Below are 18,807 nucleotides of genomic sequence, written 5' to 3'. Positions count from 1 at the left end.
AGGTGATTCTTGGTTTTAATCCTAGCTCCATTGACCTCTGGAATATCGTATTTCAAGCCCTTCGATCCCTAAATGTAGAAGCTGCTAGATCTTGGGTTATCCTGATTGTGTTTCCACAATACTCAAATTGTTTCTTTCTGGCTGCTTGCAGTATTTTCTCCTTGATCTCGGAGCTCTGGAATTTGGCAACAATATTCCTAGGAGTTTTCTTTTTGGGATCTATTTGAGGAGGTGATCTGTGGATTCTTTCAATTTCTATTTTACCCTCTGCTTCTAGAATATCAGGGCAGGTCTCCTTGATAATTTCTTGAAAGATGATATCTAGGCTCTTTTTTCGATCATGACTTTCAGATAGTCCAATAATTTTAAAATTATCTCTCCTGGATCTATTTTCCAGGCCAGTGGTTTTTCCAATGAGATATTTCACATTGTCTTCCACTTTTTCATTCCTGTGGTTTTGTTTTATAATATCTTGATTTCTCATCAAGTCACTAGCTTCCACTTGCTCCAATCTAATTTTTAAGGCAGTATTTTCTTCAGTGGTCTTTTGGACCTCCTTTTCCATTTGGCTAATTCTGCCTTTCAAGGCATTCTTCTCCTCATTGGCTTTTTGGAGCTCTTTTGACATTTGAGTTAGTCTATTTTTTAAGGTGCTGTTTTCTTCAGTATTTTTTTCCATATTTTTTTGGGTCTCCTTTAGCAAGTCATTGACTTGTTTTTCATGGTTTTCTCGCATCATTCTCATTTCTCTTTCCAATTTTTCCTCTACTTCTCTAACTTGCTTTTCCAAATCCTTTTTGAGCTCTTCCATGGTCTTGAGACCAGTTCACGTTTTTCTTGGAGGCTTCTGATGTAGGCTCTTTGACTTTGTTGACTTCTGGTTGTATGTTTTGGTCTTTGTCACCAAAGAAAGATTCCAAAATCTGAAACTGAATCTGGGTGCGTTTTCCCTGCGTGGCCATGTTCCCAGCCAATTTACTTGACTTGAGTTTTTTGTCGGGGTATGACTCCTTGTAAAGAGTACTTTGTTCCAAGCTTGAGGGGATGCGCTGTTGTTTTCAGAGCTATTTCTATATAGCCAGCTCTGCCACACCAGCACTCCTCCTTCCTCAAGAACTGCCAACCCGGATTGGATTCAGATCTTAAGCAGGCTCTGCACTCCTGCTCTGATCCGCCACTTAATTCCTCCCACCAGGTGGACCTGGGGCCAGAAGCAACCACAGCTGTAGTTCTGTAGCTGCACCACCTCTGCTCCCCCTGGGGCGGTGGCTGAACCACGAACTCCTATCACTCTGTCCCCCGAAGCTTTTCCCACTAACCTTCTCTGTTGTTTTTGGTGTTTGTGGGTTGAGAAGTTTGGTAACTGCCTCAGCTCACTGATTCAGGGTGCTAGGGGCTGCTCGGTCCTGCCGCCACCCACACTGGGCTCTGCTCCACTCTGCTCCCAGCTCAGTGCGCGACAGACCTTACCCAGAGACCATCCAGGCTGTCCTGGGCTGGAGCCCTGCTTCCCTCTGCTATTTTGTGGGTTCTGCATTTCTAGAATTTGTTCAGAGCCATTTTTTATAGGTTTTTGGAGGGACCTGGCACGGAGCTCACGCAAGTCCCTGCTTTCCAGCAGCCATCTTGGCCCCGCCCGGCCTTTGCACCATTTTTAAACAGCTGTAAACCTTCCTTCCCCTTTAGACTGCTTTTAGATAGCTTCCTATTAGGCAGAAGGTTTCTTCTTTACCTCCTTGAAGCAATGATCTTACATTGCAGAGTTCCCTTCCTGGGCATCTGCCTTAGAGGCAGGGATGTGGTGACTACCAGACTTCAGCATGCTTCATACTATTTCTCGAGGTTCATTCCACTCTTGTATTCTACCTAAATGCTTTATCTTCTGACTTCTAAGATGAAATTGTTAGCAATTTAATAACTAATTAGATGCTCTGTTTTAATACAAATGGAATTGGATAACACAGGTGAATATGTGAAAGGATAAAAATGGTAAATTTAAAGCTGGAACAGACCATAGAGACTTATCTAGTTAAAGCCTATGTTTTATGGTGGAGGTAGCTGAGGCCTGAGAGGCTCAGTGGCTTGACTGAACTAACAAAGGTCATGGCAGATGGAGTTTCAGCCTGGTTCCTCTGACTCTAAATTCATTGCTCCTTTCATTATATTGTGCTGCCACCTCTATTATTAATATAGAGCACGTGTGTGTGTGTGAGAGAGAGAGAGAGAGAGAGAGAGAGAGAGAGAGAGGGAGAGAGTGAGAGAGAGAGAAGGGGAAGGCAAGTGGAGGAGGGAAGAAAAGAGAGGACAGAGGGAATCTGTGTTAGGAATTCATCATGTTCTCAATTTGTAACAACATTAATTTCTATAACATTAATTTATCTTTCCTTTTGAACTTATCCAAATGCTTTCCATCATTTTTACATTCTTAGGTTTGATTATTTTTATAAACGTATTTAATCATTTACAATTCCATCATGCTTAAGATCTATTCTTTTGTATGGAGAGTATACCCTTTCCATATTGAATTCCAGTCATGATCATATCTAATCAAGTCTTATCAATACCTATATATCATATTTACAATCATAATATATCTTTTTCTTTCTCTTTTCAAGGGTATTTTTTTGTTTCTCTTCCTTTTTTTTATTTAATTTATTTAATATATTTAGTTTTCAGCACTGATTTTCACAAGAGTTTGAATTACAAATTTTCTCCCCATTTCTACCCTCCCACCAACTCCAAGATGGCATATATTCTGGTTGCCCCGTTCCCCAGTCAATCATAATATATCTGAATTCTTGGTACTACACTATACGAAATTTCAAGTTCACTTTGCTACCAACACAGCTAGGTGGTACAGTAAATCGGTATGCTGGGTTTGAAGTCAAGAAGACCTGAGTTCAAATCCTGTTTCAAACACTTATTAGCTGTGTAACCTTGGGCAAGACCTCTATCTTCCTGTTATCTCATCTGTGAAATGGGTATAACAATAGTACCTACCTCTCAGGGTTGCTATAAAGCTCAGAAGAGGAAATAATCATAAAGTGCTCAGCACAGTCCCTGGCATACAGTACATGCTATATAAATGTTAGGTATCATTATCATCCTTTGGTTCTGAAATGTGTTTCAGTTTTCTTCAATCATTCATTTTGATATGAATTAGCAGCAGAAAGTAGCAATATTTTAAAATTCTGTTTCCTCACTCCAGAAAGGCAGACTACTTTTTAATCAGACATCTTTAAGCATACACGGAAACCTGGACACTTCTTAGGAAACAAACCATTACGAGGCATCTCTTCCTCCTGGGTCAAGCAATATGTAGTACTACGTGTGAAAACTACTTAGTGTTGGGAAAAACATGAGATACTGCTTCTGAAAAATATACATGAGAAGAGCATCATAATTTCATGACTCCAGAGGAGAAGAATTTCTTCACAAGAAAATTCCTTAGAATTTTTTTCCTTTATTACTTTCTGGATGATTTTTTTTTCAAACTAAGAACTACTCATCCTCTCTACTAAGTCCCTCTAAGAAACACAGAAGTCTTTCTCAAGCCACTGTAGAAGAAGATTGAAATGCACCAATATTTAGACCATACTATGCAGGAATACAAACACACCAAAAGTCACTGCAATGGTTCTCTTAGCGCTCATCATAATCCCGTATCTGTAAGAACAAGGGTTCTTGGCTTTCTGTTAATGCCATGGCAACTGAGTCTTATTATAAAAACTATTTAGACTTGCCACTTGCTATTAGGTATAGCAATAATCCTTGCTTATTAATGCTTTCCTCTAGATTCTAGAGTCTAGACCAGGGGTGAGGAACCTGCAGCCTTGAGGCCACATGTGGCCTTCTAGGTCATCGAGTGTGGACCTATGACTGAATCCAAACTTTGGAGAACAAATCCCCTTAATAAAAGATTTGTTCTGTAAAACTTGGACTAACTCAAAAGTCCGCGCCAAAGGACCCAGAAGGCCACATGTGGCCTTGAGACTGCCGCAGGTTCCCTACCCCTGGTCTAGAATATTCTTCTACACACAGCCTCTAATTGAATTTTCCACTCTCACAACAACTCAATCCCTATCATAGTAAGAAAGGAAGTGATATTAAATAATAGCCTTCTAGTTGTAAATGTGATTGTTTGCAGTCCTAGAATGTCAAGAACCTCGAACCATATAACTGATAGGCAGATGTTTTTAAGATTTCAAAATTCAAACGAGTTATGTTTAAATCCTAGGACATTTCTTCATACCTGTGCAAAACTTCCCATGGAATTCCAGGAAAAACAATTAAAAATACACCCTTGGAAGATAGTAACAGCTTACCCTGATGCCCATGACCCAGATGAAAATCAGGATGCGACAAGAACATGTAACAGTACCTACTGAGCCTCCCTGGAAACCCTTTCCCTCTCTTTCTGCCCCTCTTTCTTTTTTGATGCTCTATTTCTCTATCTCTTACCTGTCCTTCTATTTTATTCATCTGTCACTATCCTTTTCTCTCCCTTCCCACTTTGTTGACTAGACATAATATAGAACTGGGTGTGTGGTGTGGTGTGTGTGTGTGTGCACGCATGCGCACACGTGATCAAGTTATGATTAATGAAGTATTTTATTTTCCTATTAATTTAAAAGTGGAAAGTTATAGTAACATATTTCTTTCAGCCTTGAAACAAAAACCACAAACAAGCAAATTAAGTCGTTTTTAATGTGTGTGTGACCCTTGTTAATTTGTAATGTGGGTCAGTGACTTTCAGTAGAAAAAAGCTTCTCTTAATCATGACCTATGTGATTCTTGGCTATGATACAGGTATGAAAGTCATTAGGTTCTTTATGTTTCCATATCCAAATGTGCTGAGTCTTTTTGGACTTGCAGTTTTTCTCCTTCTATCCTTCTCAAAAGGCAGTGTGCCATAACAGATAGAGAAGTGGGTTGGAGGCAGTAAGACTTGGGCTTCGACTCTACCACTAAGATTTACTGGGCAAGGTCCCGGGGTAACTCTTTCTACTATTCCACAGATAGGTTTATCTGTTTAGTGAAAGGAGTGGCCACAATGGGAGTTTTATATCCTTCCCAAATTGTTATGCTGTAAAGTGGACCAGTTTATTTAGCTTATAAACAGTTTAGCTATAGAAGTAATCTCTTGATTTTACAATCTTGTAGCAACAGAAAATAACAGATTTCTTTATTACCATCCTTTGGCTTTATCTGTGTGGAACTTTATCTCAAGTTCCTGTAGATGATGTACTGTGGTAGAGTAGAGAGAATCAGTAAAAACTGGTTTGAATCTCATCTTAGACACTTATAACTGTGTGTCCCTGGGGAAGTAGCTTAATGTCTCTTAGCCTGTTTCCTCAACTACAAAATGGGGATAACAATAACAGCTACTTCCTGTTGTGAGGATCAAAAGAGGTAATACATAATGAGCTGCAAATGTTAAATGCTTGATAAACGTTAGCTCTTAATAGTGTTTTGAAAACTTGTAGGTCTATATTAGATCATTTTACAGTGTGAAATAATGACCCTACAAACTCAACTTATTGCCTTAGTTCTCTTGCCTATATTCAGGAAGAATTCTAGGTATTTATATATTTCCTTTGGTACCAGATAACTGTTAATTAAATATTGATGGAGAATTAAGTCATAGGAGAAGATTCTGGGAGGATGGCAGAGTAGGTCAGAAAATTCCAAGCTCTCAAAATTTCCCCCCACAAAAGAGTTAATATAGCCCTTTAGGGTGAACAAAGTGGGGTGGAGACAAAGAAGAATAGGGACACAACCAGGATCTTCCAGGGACAGTCTGAGAAGATCAGAAGAAGAATCCCAGGACTGGGTTCCCTTTTAACAACAAGCAGCAAGCCCTGGAGTTAGTTAGTTTAAGAGGCTGCCCCAGCCCCAGCCACTGGAACTTTTTACCCCAGGACAGCAAAGGGAGTTCTGTGTTTGAGCCCAGGAAGATTGAGAGAACCTCTCCTGACGAGGAATGCCAGCCCCAGCTATGCTGTGAAGAGCAGAAAGGGCAAGAAGGAACCAACACACGTCTGGTAAGTGCAGAAGCAGTGGGGCAGAAAGACCCTGGCTGTGGGCACTTATAGGAGGTTGGAGGTTTGGCTTTGGTTCCAGGCTAGAGGGAAATGAAGATCTGGGGCAAGAGGCACCATTTCTCATACCCCAGGGCTAGGAGTGTTTATAAAAATGAAGTTATTACCACAAAAAAAATGCACAGGCAAAGGAGAAAGAATCCAATCTTAGAAACCTACAGGAATAGAGATGACAGGGGTTCATATTCAGAGGAGGACACTGAAGTAAAGAAATCCTCAAAGAGCAACGTTAAATGGTCACTTGCCCAAAAATAATTTATAGAAGATCTTGAAAAAGACTTTAAAAATCAAATGACAGAGAGGGAGGAAAAACAAAAAAACAAAAAATCCAAGAAAAACAAGTAGGTTATGAAAGGAAAGTCAACCAATTAGAAAAGGAGATCCAGAACCTCAAGGAAGAAAATGACACCTTGAAAATTAGAATTGGGCAAAGTGAAGCCACTGAAATTATAAGAGATCAAGAAATAATTAAACAAAACATGAATAATGAAAAAACAGAAGAGAAAGTGAAACCTCTTATAAGGAAAACAACAGAGTTGGAGAATAGATCAAGAAGACAAAATATAAAAATAATCAGAGTAACTGAAAGTCATGTTCAAAAAAAGAATCTTGACACAATAATACAAGAAATAATTAAAGAAAATAGTCTTGAAGCATTAGAACAAGGCAGGAAAGTAGAAATAGGAAAAAAATCCACTGAACCCCAGTTAAAAGAGATCCTATGAGAAAAACTCATAGGAATATCACAGTCAAATTCCAAAATCCCCAGATCAAGGATGAAATATTAAAAGCATCGAAGATTAAAACAATTTAAATATGATGGTGCCACAATTAGAATTACACAAGACCTAGCAGTGGAGACATTAAATGACCGCAGGTCTTCGAACACAATATATTGAAGAGCAAAAGACTTGGGGCTCCAATCGAAAATATCATACCCTTCAAATTTCAGTATTATCTTGAATGAAAAAAAAAAACGGACATCTGACAAACCTCCAGACTTTCGAGACTTTGTTAAAAAAAATCCTCAACTTAACAGTAAGATTCGACATACAAGAATTAAGAGACACATAGGGTACATACCAAAGACTGACTATAAGGGATTTACAAGAACAGACTGCTTACCTTTTATATAACATAAAATGTAAAATGTCTGTCTAACATTCTTATTAATAATCGTTGAGCTTGTAAGAAAGAGGGGGATAAACCTATGATATTAATTTAAAAAGTAAAACCATTTAGAAACCGCTAAAAAGAACAACTATTTTATAGAAGAGAGGTGCAAGAAGAAGAAAGGATACAGATGATCCTGAAATCCCCAGATCAAGGATAAAATATTAAAAGCATCAAAGATTAAAACAATTTAAATATGATGGTGCCACAATTAAGGAGGGAGGAGGGCTGGTAGTTCTGGTAACCTACTTTTATTGGGAATGGATTTAAGAGAGAACAATACATATATATTTAGAAGAGTATAAAGTTTTCTAAATTTAGAAGAAATAAAATGGTAGGGGTTTAGTGAGGGGGGAGAGGACAAGGGGATTTTTAGAGGGGAGAATGAGGGAATAGGTAAAGGGAGAGAATTAAGTCATTGTGATATCCTGCAAAGGGCATTACAATGGGAATTGGTGAATTTAGATTTACAGGATCAGACATTTAGAGCTAGAAGGCACCTCTAGTCCAGATGAGATGATTAAGGGCTAGGAGTTAAATGATTTGCCAAAGGTCATACAGGTGGCAAGTGTCAGGGTTGGGATTTGAACAAAGGTTTTCTGAATCCAAATTTAGGGTTTGTGGCCCTGCCAATAATGAGCCAGGTGACTGTCAAGTCAATTTAGTATTTCCTCACCATGTATCCTACCATAAGATACTATGCTGACTGCCAAAGATAATGCAGAGATGAATAGAATACATTTCCTGTCCTGAAGGAGATGACCACATGCCCCAGATTTTTTAGGACAATTCATTTTTCAAAAATTCTGTCCCTTTTGCAGATCAGGAAAAAAAAAATCCTTTGTAAGATCCTATCATTTAAGAGAACTGGAGAGTAAATCTCTTCTCAGTTTCCTATTAAAGTGAACACAGGAGAGAAACTGATTTGTCTCTTTTCCTTTTCATTATCCACCAACAGGATGAAATGCTACATTTTGCCCTGAAATCCTATATTTCTTTCCTGCTGGTCCCAGGGAAGAGTCTGTACATGAAGAAAAATGACCCTAATTCTTGGGAAGCTTTCTTCTGATGTTCTACTCTGTAAGCTTGAAATGAGAAGGCAGTTAGAAGATGTTTATTCTCCTCAACTTGTTTTCTGAAGGCAGGTTTGAGAAGTTGTAATGTTTAATCTGCTGTATTTTGGTACCAACTATCATAGTAATTTTAAAATACTTAAAAAATTTTTTTTCTTTTATTACAAGAGTCCCATCTATCGTGGTACAGCAGATAGGTAGAAAAGAATTCAGAACAGCAAAGGGTGAAGTAGGCTTAAGGCTAGAGAAACAAAAAGATGGTGCTTGGGAGGGCTCGGGAGCAATCAAAGGAAATATTAAGAGTAGCAACAGAGCTGCAAAAGAGCAGAGAGTGTTAAACCGGAGGGGTAAAGGACCCAGGGCAAGACCCAGGTTTCTGAAGCCAAAAACTTCTGGTGTCCAACTTACAACACTGCACCCAAGGTGACCTGATGCAATGGCCCCAGCTAACTCCTATTTTTTACCTTAACTGAGGATTAGGTGGCAAAAAGATGGGGCTAAAATAGAGACAAGGGAACAAGGGGAAGTGGAAGCAGTCAGTTCTGTGGCTTCTGCTCATGTCCTGGGCACTGAAACTCCGTTGGTCTCAGGCATCTGGGCCTGGCCCATCACCTACTTTGCCAGAAGCCAGGTGCCCAGGACTGGCAGCAGCTTTGATTAAAGTAGGCACTGAAGTTGCAAGAAAGTGTCCGCTCACAGTGGACCCTTCCTCTTTGTATCCAACCCTGGATGGACCAGCAGGGCCAGTACTGAGGTGGCATCTATTAACACAGACAACCTAAATAGACTTGCTATATGAGGCCTGTCTATAATTATATTATTTTTCCCTTTTGCAAAGGATTTCAAAATCCTTTGAACTGCTTCATGGAACCACAGGGTTTCAAGAATTGCTTGAAAAAGGCTATGAATTGTGTGGCTGAAGTGAAAGGGTTTTTGTAGACCAAAGACTGATATCTATCTCCATATTCAACCTTGACCAGTATTATTTAGTTCTCTGCTTAATGGATTTAGCTTACACAAGAACTATAGAAAGCTGAGTCTAATGTTAAGAATCTGTATCAAAAGAAGAGAAAAATCTGACATAAATCCAATTTAACGGCTCTGTGCCCACTGACCATTTATAATTTTTTAATACTGGGAGAGAATTTTGGTGGCGTAAATATCTTCAAAAATTTAGACAGTGAAAACTCACTATTGTTCCAAAGGTTTATGAGTCAGTTGGAACCTATGATGTACAGTATCACAAAAATGTTTCCAAGTTAGTTATATTCAGTAAGTCAACTTGGAAATATCTATTTTTCCCATATCATATTTTAAGCATAATAAAATTATTAACAGTACAACTGAACTCCCATGTTGTACATCAGGGTTTCTATAGTTAAGAACATTCAGAGTTTCAAATTTAGATATTAGAAACACATCTTCCCCTTTAAGTCTCTAGTGGCTTCCACGGTTTGGTGCAAGGACCCAGGGCTGTCAATTGAGGGATCTCTTGACAAGCGTAGGATACTTGAAGAAGTAGGGATGGTTCTACTACTACATTTGGTGATTTCATCATGGATGAGCTTACACAGATTTAAATACCATCTCTGTTGATGATCCTTAAATCTATCTATTTTGCTCCAGCTTCATCGTTGATCTCTAATCTAGCTTCTCCAATTACCTTCAGAATCCTGAAGTAGATGTCCAGTAGACACCTCAACATGTTTAAAGTGAAACTCATTATCTTTGGCCCTAAAACTTCCCCTCTTCCTAACCTCGCAGTTCTTCAGACTCACAACCTAGGAATCATGCTGAATTCCTCACTATCTTTCACCCCCATGTCCCCCATATCCAATTTGCTAAAATCTGTCAATTTCACCTTTGCAATATCTTTTGATTACACCCCCTTCTTTCCTCTGACACTGCTGCCATTCTAGTACAGGCCCCCATCACTTCATGCCTGGATTGCTGCAACATCCTGCTGGTGGGTCTGCCTGCCTCAAGTGTCTCCCTACTCCAATCCATCCACCATTCAGTTGCCAAAGCATGTCCACTGGCCTATGGACTGGCACTAGTCAGCAGTATATTTTTAATCAGTGTTTATAAGTAATGGTCCTTACTTCTTAAACCATATATATGAAAAACAAAACAATGAAAAACTGTGTCTTCCTTGTAAATCTGCTTCTCCCACTCTTGCCTAAGTCAGTAGACTGAGGTTTTGGAGGGCAGAGGAATTTGTAGCAAACAATGTAAGTATTTTACCAGTCTGAAGTACAGTTTGTACTAGGAAAATATTACACTAGATCACATTACTTTCTCTGTAGGTACTCATATTCTACTTTCCTTACCCTCATCCTTCTCAGGCAAGGGTTAGGTAAAGCATCAAAGGGAGGAAGAGATAAGGAACCATCTTCGAAAGGTTAATTGTGAAGGATAATGGAAAAAGAGGTAATGCTATTAAAACATGAAAAGTTCAGAAGAAGTAGAATAATCTTCCACCGTGGGGACAAAGAATGAAGAACATCCTCTTCTGAGAGGCAGGATAGTGCAGTAAAAAGAACACTGAGTTTGGTTTCCAGAGTATTTGGGTTCCAGCCCTGACTTTGTCTCTTACCAGCTGTGTAACTGGGGGCAAGCCACTAAACTTTCCTGAGCTTTAGTTTTCTGGATCTATAAAGTGGATACCATACCATTTGTACTATGTATACTTCATAGGGTTGTTGGGAGGAAAATTATTTGTAAAACCATAAATAAAGAACTATAAAGATGAGCCACGACTATTACCATCATCATCCATAAAGTGAGATATTTTTTATACTACATGATTTCTAGGTCCCTTTCACATCTAAATCCAATGATTATTCTTATTATGATTCATTAAGAAAAAAAAGAGAACAAAGATTTAGGGCAAGCACTTTATTCATTAATAAAGACTGTGCAACTAACTGGAACTTCCATCATGAATATTATACATTTCTTAGGAACCTCAGAGAAATAAACAAGTTATAACGGTAAGGAGTCCCAAATATTCATTTTTAAAATGTCTGTCTTTATGATATTTAGAATTCCCTAGCTATAACAATCCAAATAAAGTAAAATGCCTCTAAAAATTTGGATTCTAAATTGGGACTGCTGTGAATCCTAATTCTACATTTAGGGAATTTGTTTTGATTATGCTAATCTGTTTTGGAGGTTTTGTTTTAATTTTCTGGGGTAGTAGGAGGAGAAAAATCATGACAATTAAAAAAATGTCTGCAAATAAAGGACTTATATAGCTGGATAAATATATGCTAGAGCTTAATTCTAGGGACAAATTACCAAAATAATTTAGATGAATTTTTCTGCCAGTTACATTTATTTTATACCTACCTTGTGTTGCATCCCACTAATACTAATGAAACTTACTCTCTTGCCAGTTCCCCTTCCCACTGGAGGATGGGCTTCAGCAGCCTGACGAATTGTACAGACCATCAGCTCTATAAGAGCACTCTCTTGCCGGTCAGACATTGCTGAGGTGAAAGAAAAAGAGTACGATTAGTTGTAATCCAATGATTATATGCTAAACAAAATCACAATCATAAAACAGTATGTCACCAATACTGATCATAAACAACAAAATTCAGTTAATTTGGTTTTCATTTGAGTTTTTTCATGTATAATGTTGACAGACAAGAAGATTAGTAATGTAGCTGAGCATTAATTACAGAAAACACCTTGACATCTAAGATTAAAAAGCATAAAATTTGACTAGACATTTTGATAAGACAGGATTTGATTTCAGAGGGATGAATTAGCAAACAAAAGGCAAAATAGATTGTATTTCTATGTAAAATTGACTTTTAATTATCTTCTTTTAAAGTAAGTTAAAAAAAACCCAACTTTTAAAAAAAGCCTTTTGCTTTACATCAAAGTCATTTCTAGATGACATTCCTGGACCCAGGTCTTCTTGATAACAAAGAATGACAGTTAAAGCAAATCAGACTAGATATTTGATAGTGGATGTAACATTCTGTATCTATAGTTTCCCATCCTTTTCCTGAAAGGTTCAAAGTGTTATTTCATCATGTTTTCCAAGATTAAGTCAATCACCTTTTAACTAAAATGCTTACTTATTTTTGGAAGAAATGTTAAACTCATAAATTTTGCCTACATATTATCAGCATCCAAGTAAAACACTGCTAAACTAACTATAAACCATAAACTGATACTTACAAAGAAAAAAACTTGTCCCTTTTGAGTTAATTTCATTAACTTTACTATCAGTGAGGTATGGTTAAGGATGGAGAGGGAATTTATAAACACATGTTAATTAAACTTATGTGATCCTTAAGTGATCAAAATGAAGAAATACCTCACAGTGAAACAGTACAAATATTTTCCCACAAAAAGCTTACCACTACACCAAAATTCCCAGAACTTTTGCTGGAGAACCACAAGTTCTTATCAGTCCTGAATTCCTCTTCTGTTTCCTTTCCTAATGAACCAGAATGTAATGAGACCATGGGATTCATATGTGAAAGGGGCCTTTGAAATCATGCAGCATAACACCTTATTTTACAGATGTTAATGGTTTTAGCAAATATCTTCCTAATCTTAAATTACCATCTGGAAAAGTATTTAAGGAGTCTAGAATTTAGGCAGATCTTTTAGTACTTGTTAACTGTATCCTAAATAACTATTACTTTGGTTATACTATCTAAAACCAAAATAATTAAACAGTTCTAAAAGATAGCTTTCTAAAGGGCCAAGGGCAAGGGTTAAATATCCATACTAATTCTCTTTTCAAAACAGACGCTATGAACTGTCAGATAATATAAATATTCTACTCTAAGGCACTGCCACTATTTCTTAAGCACTCTTTTACTCATTAATTTCTTGCAATATGACTTTCAGCTTCATCATTCTACTATATTCTTGAAAGTTATCAGTGATCTATTAATCACTAAATCAAACGGCCTTTGTTCAACCCTAATTACTTAACTTATTTGTTATAACTGACATTGCTGACTATGCTATCTCCCAACTGAAACTCTTTCCTTTTAGGCTTGTAATATGAAATTATCCCTAAAAATCCCCTTGACTTTCTCCTCCTGACCCCTATCTGGAGGTATTCTGTATGGTTAAGCATCAAAGAAGAGTAGTACACAGATGGCTAGACTTGGAATAAGGAAGACCTGGTTTCAAACACTATCACTGACATTTAGTAGTTGTGTGACCATGGGGAGGTAAGGTAATGGCTTGGTTTCCTCCTCTCTAAAATGAGGGTAATAATACCTGTGATACCCACTTCAAAGGATTGTTGTGAAGTCAAACAAGATAATGCGTGTTAAATGCTTCACAAACTTTAAAGTGTGATATAAATATCCATCATCATTTCATCCACCTGTACTTCAACTTCTTAACTCAAAAAGCTCATCTATTACCATGACTTCAAATAGCCCACTATGTAAATGACTTCCAAATCTGTACTCAGAAGATTAAGCTCTCTTCAAAGCTATAATCCTCTATTTCTATGTAATGGAGTCTTCTCGATTGTCTCCAGTCACCTTAAGCTCAGCATTCCTAAAACCTAATTCGTTATTTTTTCTAGTTGTATTTCCCCACAGTAGCTTCTCCTGACATATGTATTAACAATACTTCTCACCATTATCTATATCAAAGACACTGTAAGAATCTTTGACTTTATTTCTCTGTATTTGATAAGTCATCAAGTTTTGACAATTTTTCCTTCTATTGGTTGGCTAGATGCATATTCCTTTATACAAAATGTCATCCAAAACAAAGAACAATTTTCCAACTTTTTCAACTGATACAAAATATTTTTCTAACATATTTACGTAGCTCAAGTCAATCTTTACCCAACTAATAAAACACCACATGGAAGGTAAAAGTCTCTAAAGGATTAGTTAGTAACATGGTAGTATCAGAAGGAAAGAGTTTCCTTTTGAATAGTAAAGTAGCTGACAATCCTGGAATTCTTTTGGGGGAAGGAAAGGAATAAGTACTCATAGAACACCTACCATGTGACAGGCACTGTGCCAAGTGCTTTACAAATATTATCTCATTAGAAAATTAGAATCAGAAAATTAATCCTTGATCATGGATGCTAAGAGGTAGGCACAAAAGATTTCTTTCAAGTCTGTTTTGTAACAAACTTATCTTTTTTCCATAAGACAATGCCCTAGCCACCCAAAATCCCCCTAGCCAAAGTACATACATATACATGTACATGAAACAACACTGTTTCAAAATTTTTAACATTAGATATTACATTCCAAGGTTAAAAAAGACCTTTAAAAATGGTCTTTATAAGTTAGAAAATGCTTACACCCATTAACTTATTAACCCATTAACTCTGTTTAATGGAGACAGGAATGCCTGCTACTTCAATAATGAAGAAGGTCTTAGAGGCTTAAGAGAGCATTCAGCAGAGAGCCAGTGTCCAAATATTCAGATAAGTATATACATATTGTGGATACATACAGGTAAATCAAGATGTAGCAATGGATATGCATGGTTTGGGACTTATTTTGCTTTTAAGTGGTAAAGATACTTCCTAAATATCCTTTCCTCCCCAGATATCAATTTTGTTGACAAGCTCTACAGAGCCATATTCTAAATTCTGGCCGAAACTCAAGACTTCAAAGTACCCTTCCTAGCAAACTAAACTACTTATGATTTTTAGCAGAAAATAATACAAACGATAGCTGAGTCTAAACCACAATACACCAACCTAAAATACATAGTGCTCCTTGCTGAATATATTTTTTATTATTTAATTTTACTTATTTAAATATTAATGAATTAATTTCATTAGCAAGGTTAACATTTTTGAAACATACTAAAAGAAGCTATGAGAGACAGAAGATAACACTGAATAAAAAAATTGGGAGAAATTGGGAGAAACTAATTCTATTTTTGAGAGGGGGCTGAGTCACTGTTGTATCATGAATCAGTTATAATATAGAGATGTCCCCAACTTATAAATATCCCAAACATATAGTTAGGTGGAAGAATCCATTTTTGGATCCCGTTTCAATAGTCCTTTACTTTGTTTCTCAATTTGGGATAAATGGGATATGCTCAATCTAGAAATTTATAGTGTCTTACACAAATACAGAGAGGCATCATCATTATTAGTAAAAAAAAAAACAAAAACAAAAAACAACAAAAAAAAACTTTGGACACATTATGGGACAAATAAATAAGATTTTGTGACCTGGATTAGTTAATATTTTCTATGGGAAACTCCATTCCCAGTTACAAACAACTAACAAATTTTAAAAATACTTGTATTATTTTTAACATATTTAAAGAAGATGACAATACCCAACAATGCAAGATATTTAAAAATCCTTGAATGAAACCTATGGTATAATAATCAAATATTCTCATGTGGTGAGTACTATCATATAATTTATTGCCTTTAAACCCTGGCAAACAATATTATTGTCACTATAATTTTTTGGTTTTAAGAAAATGCGATTTCAAAAAAATGGGAGACTGGGATATAATTTAACTTTTTTGTGTGCCTAAAAGGCCTTTCAAAATTCCCACGTAAAAAGAGTTGTTAAAAAAATGAATTGTGATTTATATTTTAAAATATCCCTGTTTCATTTCCTAAGAAGTAAAAAAATTAGTTGAATATAAGCAAACAACTAAGAAAGTAAGCTTATAAGACTAGTAGATGGTTTTTGTTACACTTGTAAAATGAGGTATAAGTATTAAACTTGGAAACATTTTGTGATTACTGGGATATTATGACTTTATTTTGTCCTTATCACCATCCTCAAGGCCTCAAACTTTCCTCCTTAATTTTGTAGGAAAAGTACAGTCCTGTTAAATAGCATTTTTATGTACTAATAGCACTGAACAAGTTTTTCTGTTGAAATGCAGGGCAAAAAATTAAAACCCTTTTTATATGACAAATACATAATCTATAGATGTTGTAATTTTCAATTGAGAAACAAATATTAAACATATGGCAAATAAAAAAATCAAAATACTATACCTTCTTCTCCTTGGACGGGTTCTTCTAATAACAATTCTGTCATACATTCCCAATCTTTCAATAGTTCTTGAGAGCTCTCCCACAAACTGTCCACCAGGTAAGCTGCATGTTCATGCAACTAGAAACAACAAGTCAAGAATGAGGTGCCAATTAACTTGAGATAATGAACACTTCAAGAGCCATTAGAATGGTTTGGACTCAATGATTTTAAGATCAAATATAAAAGCCAGAAGACAGATTTAAAAATACTACCTCCCATTAAATAATCACAACTCAGGATGATTTTGAAAGGTTTATAAAGCACTTTCTTTAGAACCCCTTTGTGAGGTAGGTAGTAGAAGGACTATTCTTCAAATGACCTATAGATTCATTTATATGGGTATCTCCTCTTTGGACAGGGATCACAACTTTTGTATTTGGTCTTCAAGATCTGTACAGTCTTGTGATGAGACTTATGGCCAATTTGCTGATGAGATTCTCAATTTAGCCAGGCAATGGATATATAGTTTGTTATTTCTATTTTTCAGATGAGGAAACTAAGGATCAGAGAATTTAAGTGACTTTTAAGATGTCACAGCTGGTAAGTGGTAAAGCAATGACTAAAACTCAGGATACACAATTCCAAGCCCAGGTCTCTTTTCAATATACCATTATATAAAGCCTTCTTGTTAGCCACTGAGCTAGAAAACAAATAGAAAAATTTTGTAAGGCCCATCTCTTTTAGGAGGAAACTACTCCTTTAAACTAAATATTCCTAAGGATCCTAAAACAAAAATCTTCACATTAACCTGTAAACAACTTCTTTTTCCTTAAATAAACCATTTACAATTCATAAAACAAGTATCTGAATCATTTGTAATGCATCTCCATTAATTTTTTTTCACATTTATGGATCTCAAATGATACTATTAACTCCAAGTCAGTTGGTGTTTGATAATAAAATTTTAGAAGTAACCCAGTTCAGTGTTTCCTGGGTGATTTCCTCTGACAAGCATGGTTTAAGGGGAAATTTATAACAACATACATCATTTTCAGTACCAAAGGTATTTGCTTCCTAAAACCTACTCCTCTCACCTATGGCTTCCTGTCTCCTTTCTGAACCTGCTAAGACTGTGCAGGAAGGTGTGATCTATAGTAGAGAACTTAGTTACTTCATTTCTGAAATATTTTATTGATTTTTTTAAACATTGCTTTACTTTCCATTGACTTATTCCCCATAATAGAATCCTCACTGATAACAAATAAATATGGTTAAGATAAACAAATCAACACCACCGGCCACATCAAAAAACATTTGCCTCATTTCACAAAGAACTTTCTTTTACTAGGCTTCAGAAGAGTTTGGGTAGGGAAACCCCAATCTAATCCAATTTCTGTCCAAAGAAGGAATTTGTTCTACAACATCTCTGAAGGACTGAATTAATAAGCCTCTGCTTGAATATTCCTGTGTCAGGGAACATGCTATATTAGGAAGCAGTCCAGTGACATCTAACATTATATAACTGACAGAAGTCTTAATTATATTAAGCAAAAAATGTCCATTTAAAAAATCCTATACAATGAACCACAAAGAGATTCTACCCCTTTGCATAATTATATACTCCTGAAAGAATAAGATTCCTTAAGAACAGACAGTAAAAAAAAAAAAAAGACAGTATAAATGGCAGACTTCCTTAAATGTACTGGGGAAAAGGGAAAAAAAGAAAAAAAATGATGTAAAAGGGCTCATCTTCCCATAGACATCTCAAGCTCAACAAAAGATCATAGATATCTATGTAAATAGATAAAGCATTTGTTAAGTGCTTACTATGTGGCAAGAGCTAAGCTAAGCCATAGGAATACAAATATAAACATCAAAGGCAGGTGGCTACCTTTAAGGAGTTTAAATTCAAATTGGGGAAGACAACACTTTGTAAAACGGAGCTGGAAATTGAAGATGAGTGGGTGGGTCCCCAGGTAGAGGGAAGGTGGAAAAGTTCAGAGCATTAAGAGGGGACCTGGGAGAAAAGTGAGTAAGGATGGCTCGGGCATTTCCTTAATTGCTGGTTCTGGGCAGAAGCTCATCAATTGGAGGCCACAGTGTTGGAGGTACATCCAAAGGTGAGAAGGTTGCTGAGATGGAAGTGGAAAAATCAGGAGTGCCAAGAGTGGCACTGGAAGGGACCTCAGAGGTAATCTTGTCTAAAGCTATCATTCTAAAGATAAGGAAACTAAGTCTCAGAGAGTGGGGATTTACTTAAATTCAGGTCCCATTATTCTCAGCTCGTAATATTTTCTAGTGTGACATGCTGCCTTCCATTCAAATAACTTACTATTTTTATGCCTATGTTCATTTCTTAGTTCCTTGTTATCTGTTAAGGGTACCACCATTCTTCTAGTCATACAGATTTATAACCCTGGAGTAACACCAAAAAGTAATCTTCAACTCTCCTCTCTTCCTACATCCAATTAGCTGCAAACTTTTATC

General features: G+C 36.5%; 1 protein-coding gene across 1 annotated transcript in view; it reads right to left on the bottom strand.

Moving 5' to 3' along the window:
* STAG1 (stromal antigen 1) overlaps positions 1-18,807 on the bottom strand; it is a 376,851-nt gene that overhangs the window by 85,346 nt on the left and 272,698 nt on the right. Inside the window, exons 15-16 of the mRNA XM_036742693.1 lie at positions 16,341-16,458; positions 11,735-11,838 (exon numbers count right to left, since the gene is read on the bottom strand). Of these exons, the coding sequence (XP_036598588.1) occupies positions 11,735-11,838; positions 16,341-16,458 (222 nt within the window). The remainder of the gene's footprint in view (positions 1-11,734; positions 11,839-16,340; positions 16,459-18,807) is intronic.

Source organism: Trichosurus vulpecula, chromosome 2, assembly GCF_011100635.1.
Source record: "Trichosurus vulpecula isolate mTriVul1 chromosome 2, mTriVul1.pri, whole genome shotgun sequence".
In the NCBI taxonomy this organism is placed as follows: Eukaryota; Metazoa; Chordata; class Mammalia; order Diprotodontia; family Phalangeridae; genus Trichosurus; species Trichosurus vulpecula.
This window is presented reverse-complemented; position numbering and strand designations above follow the sequence as displayed.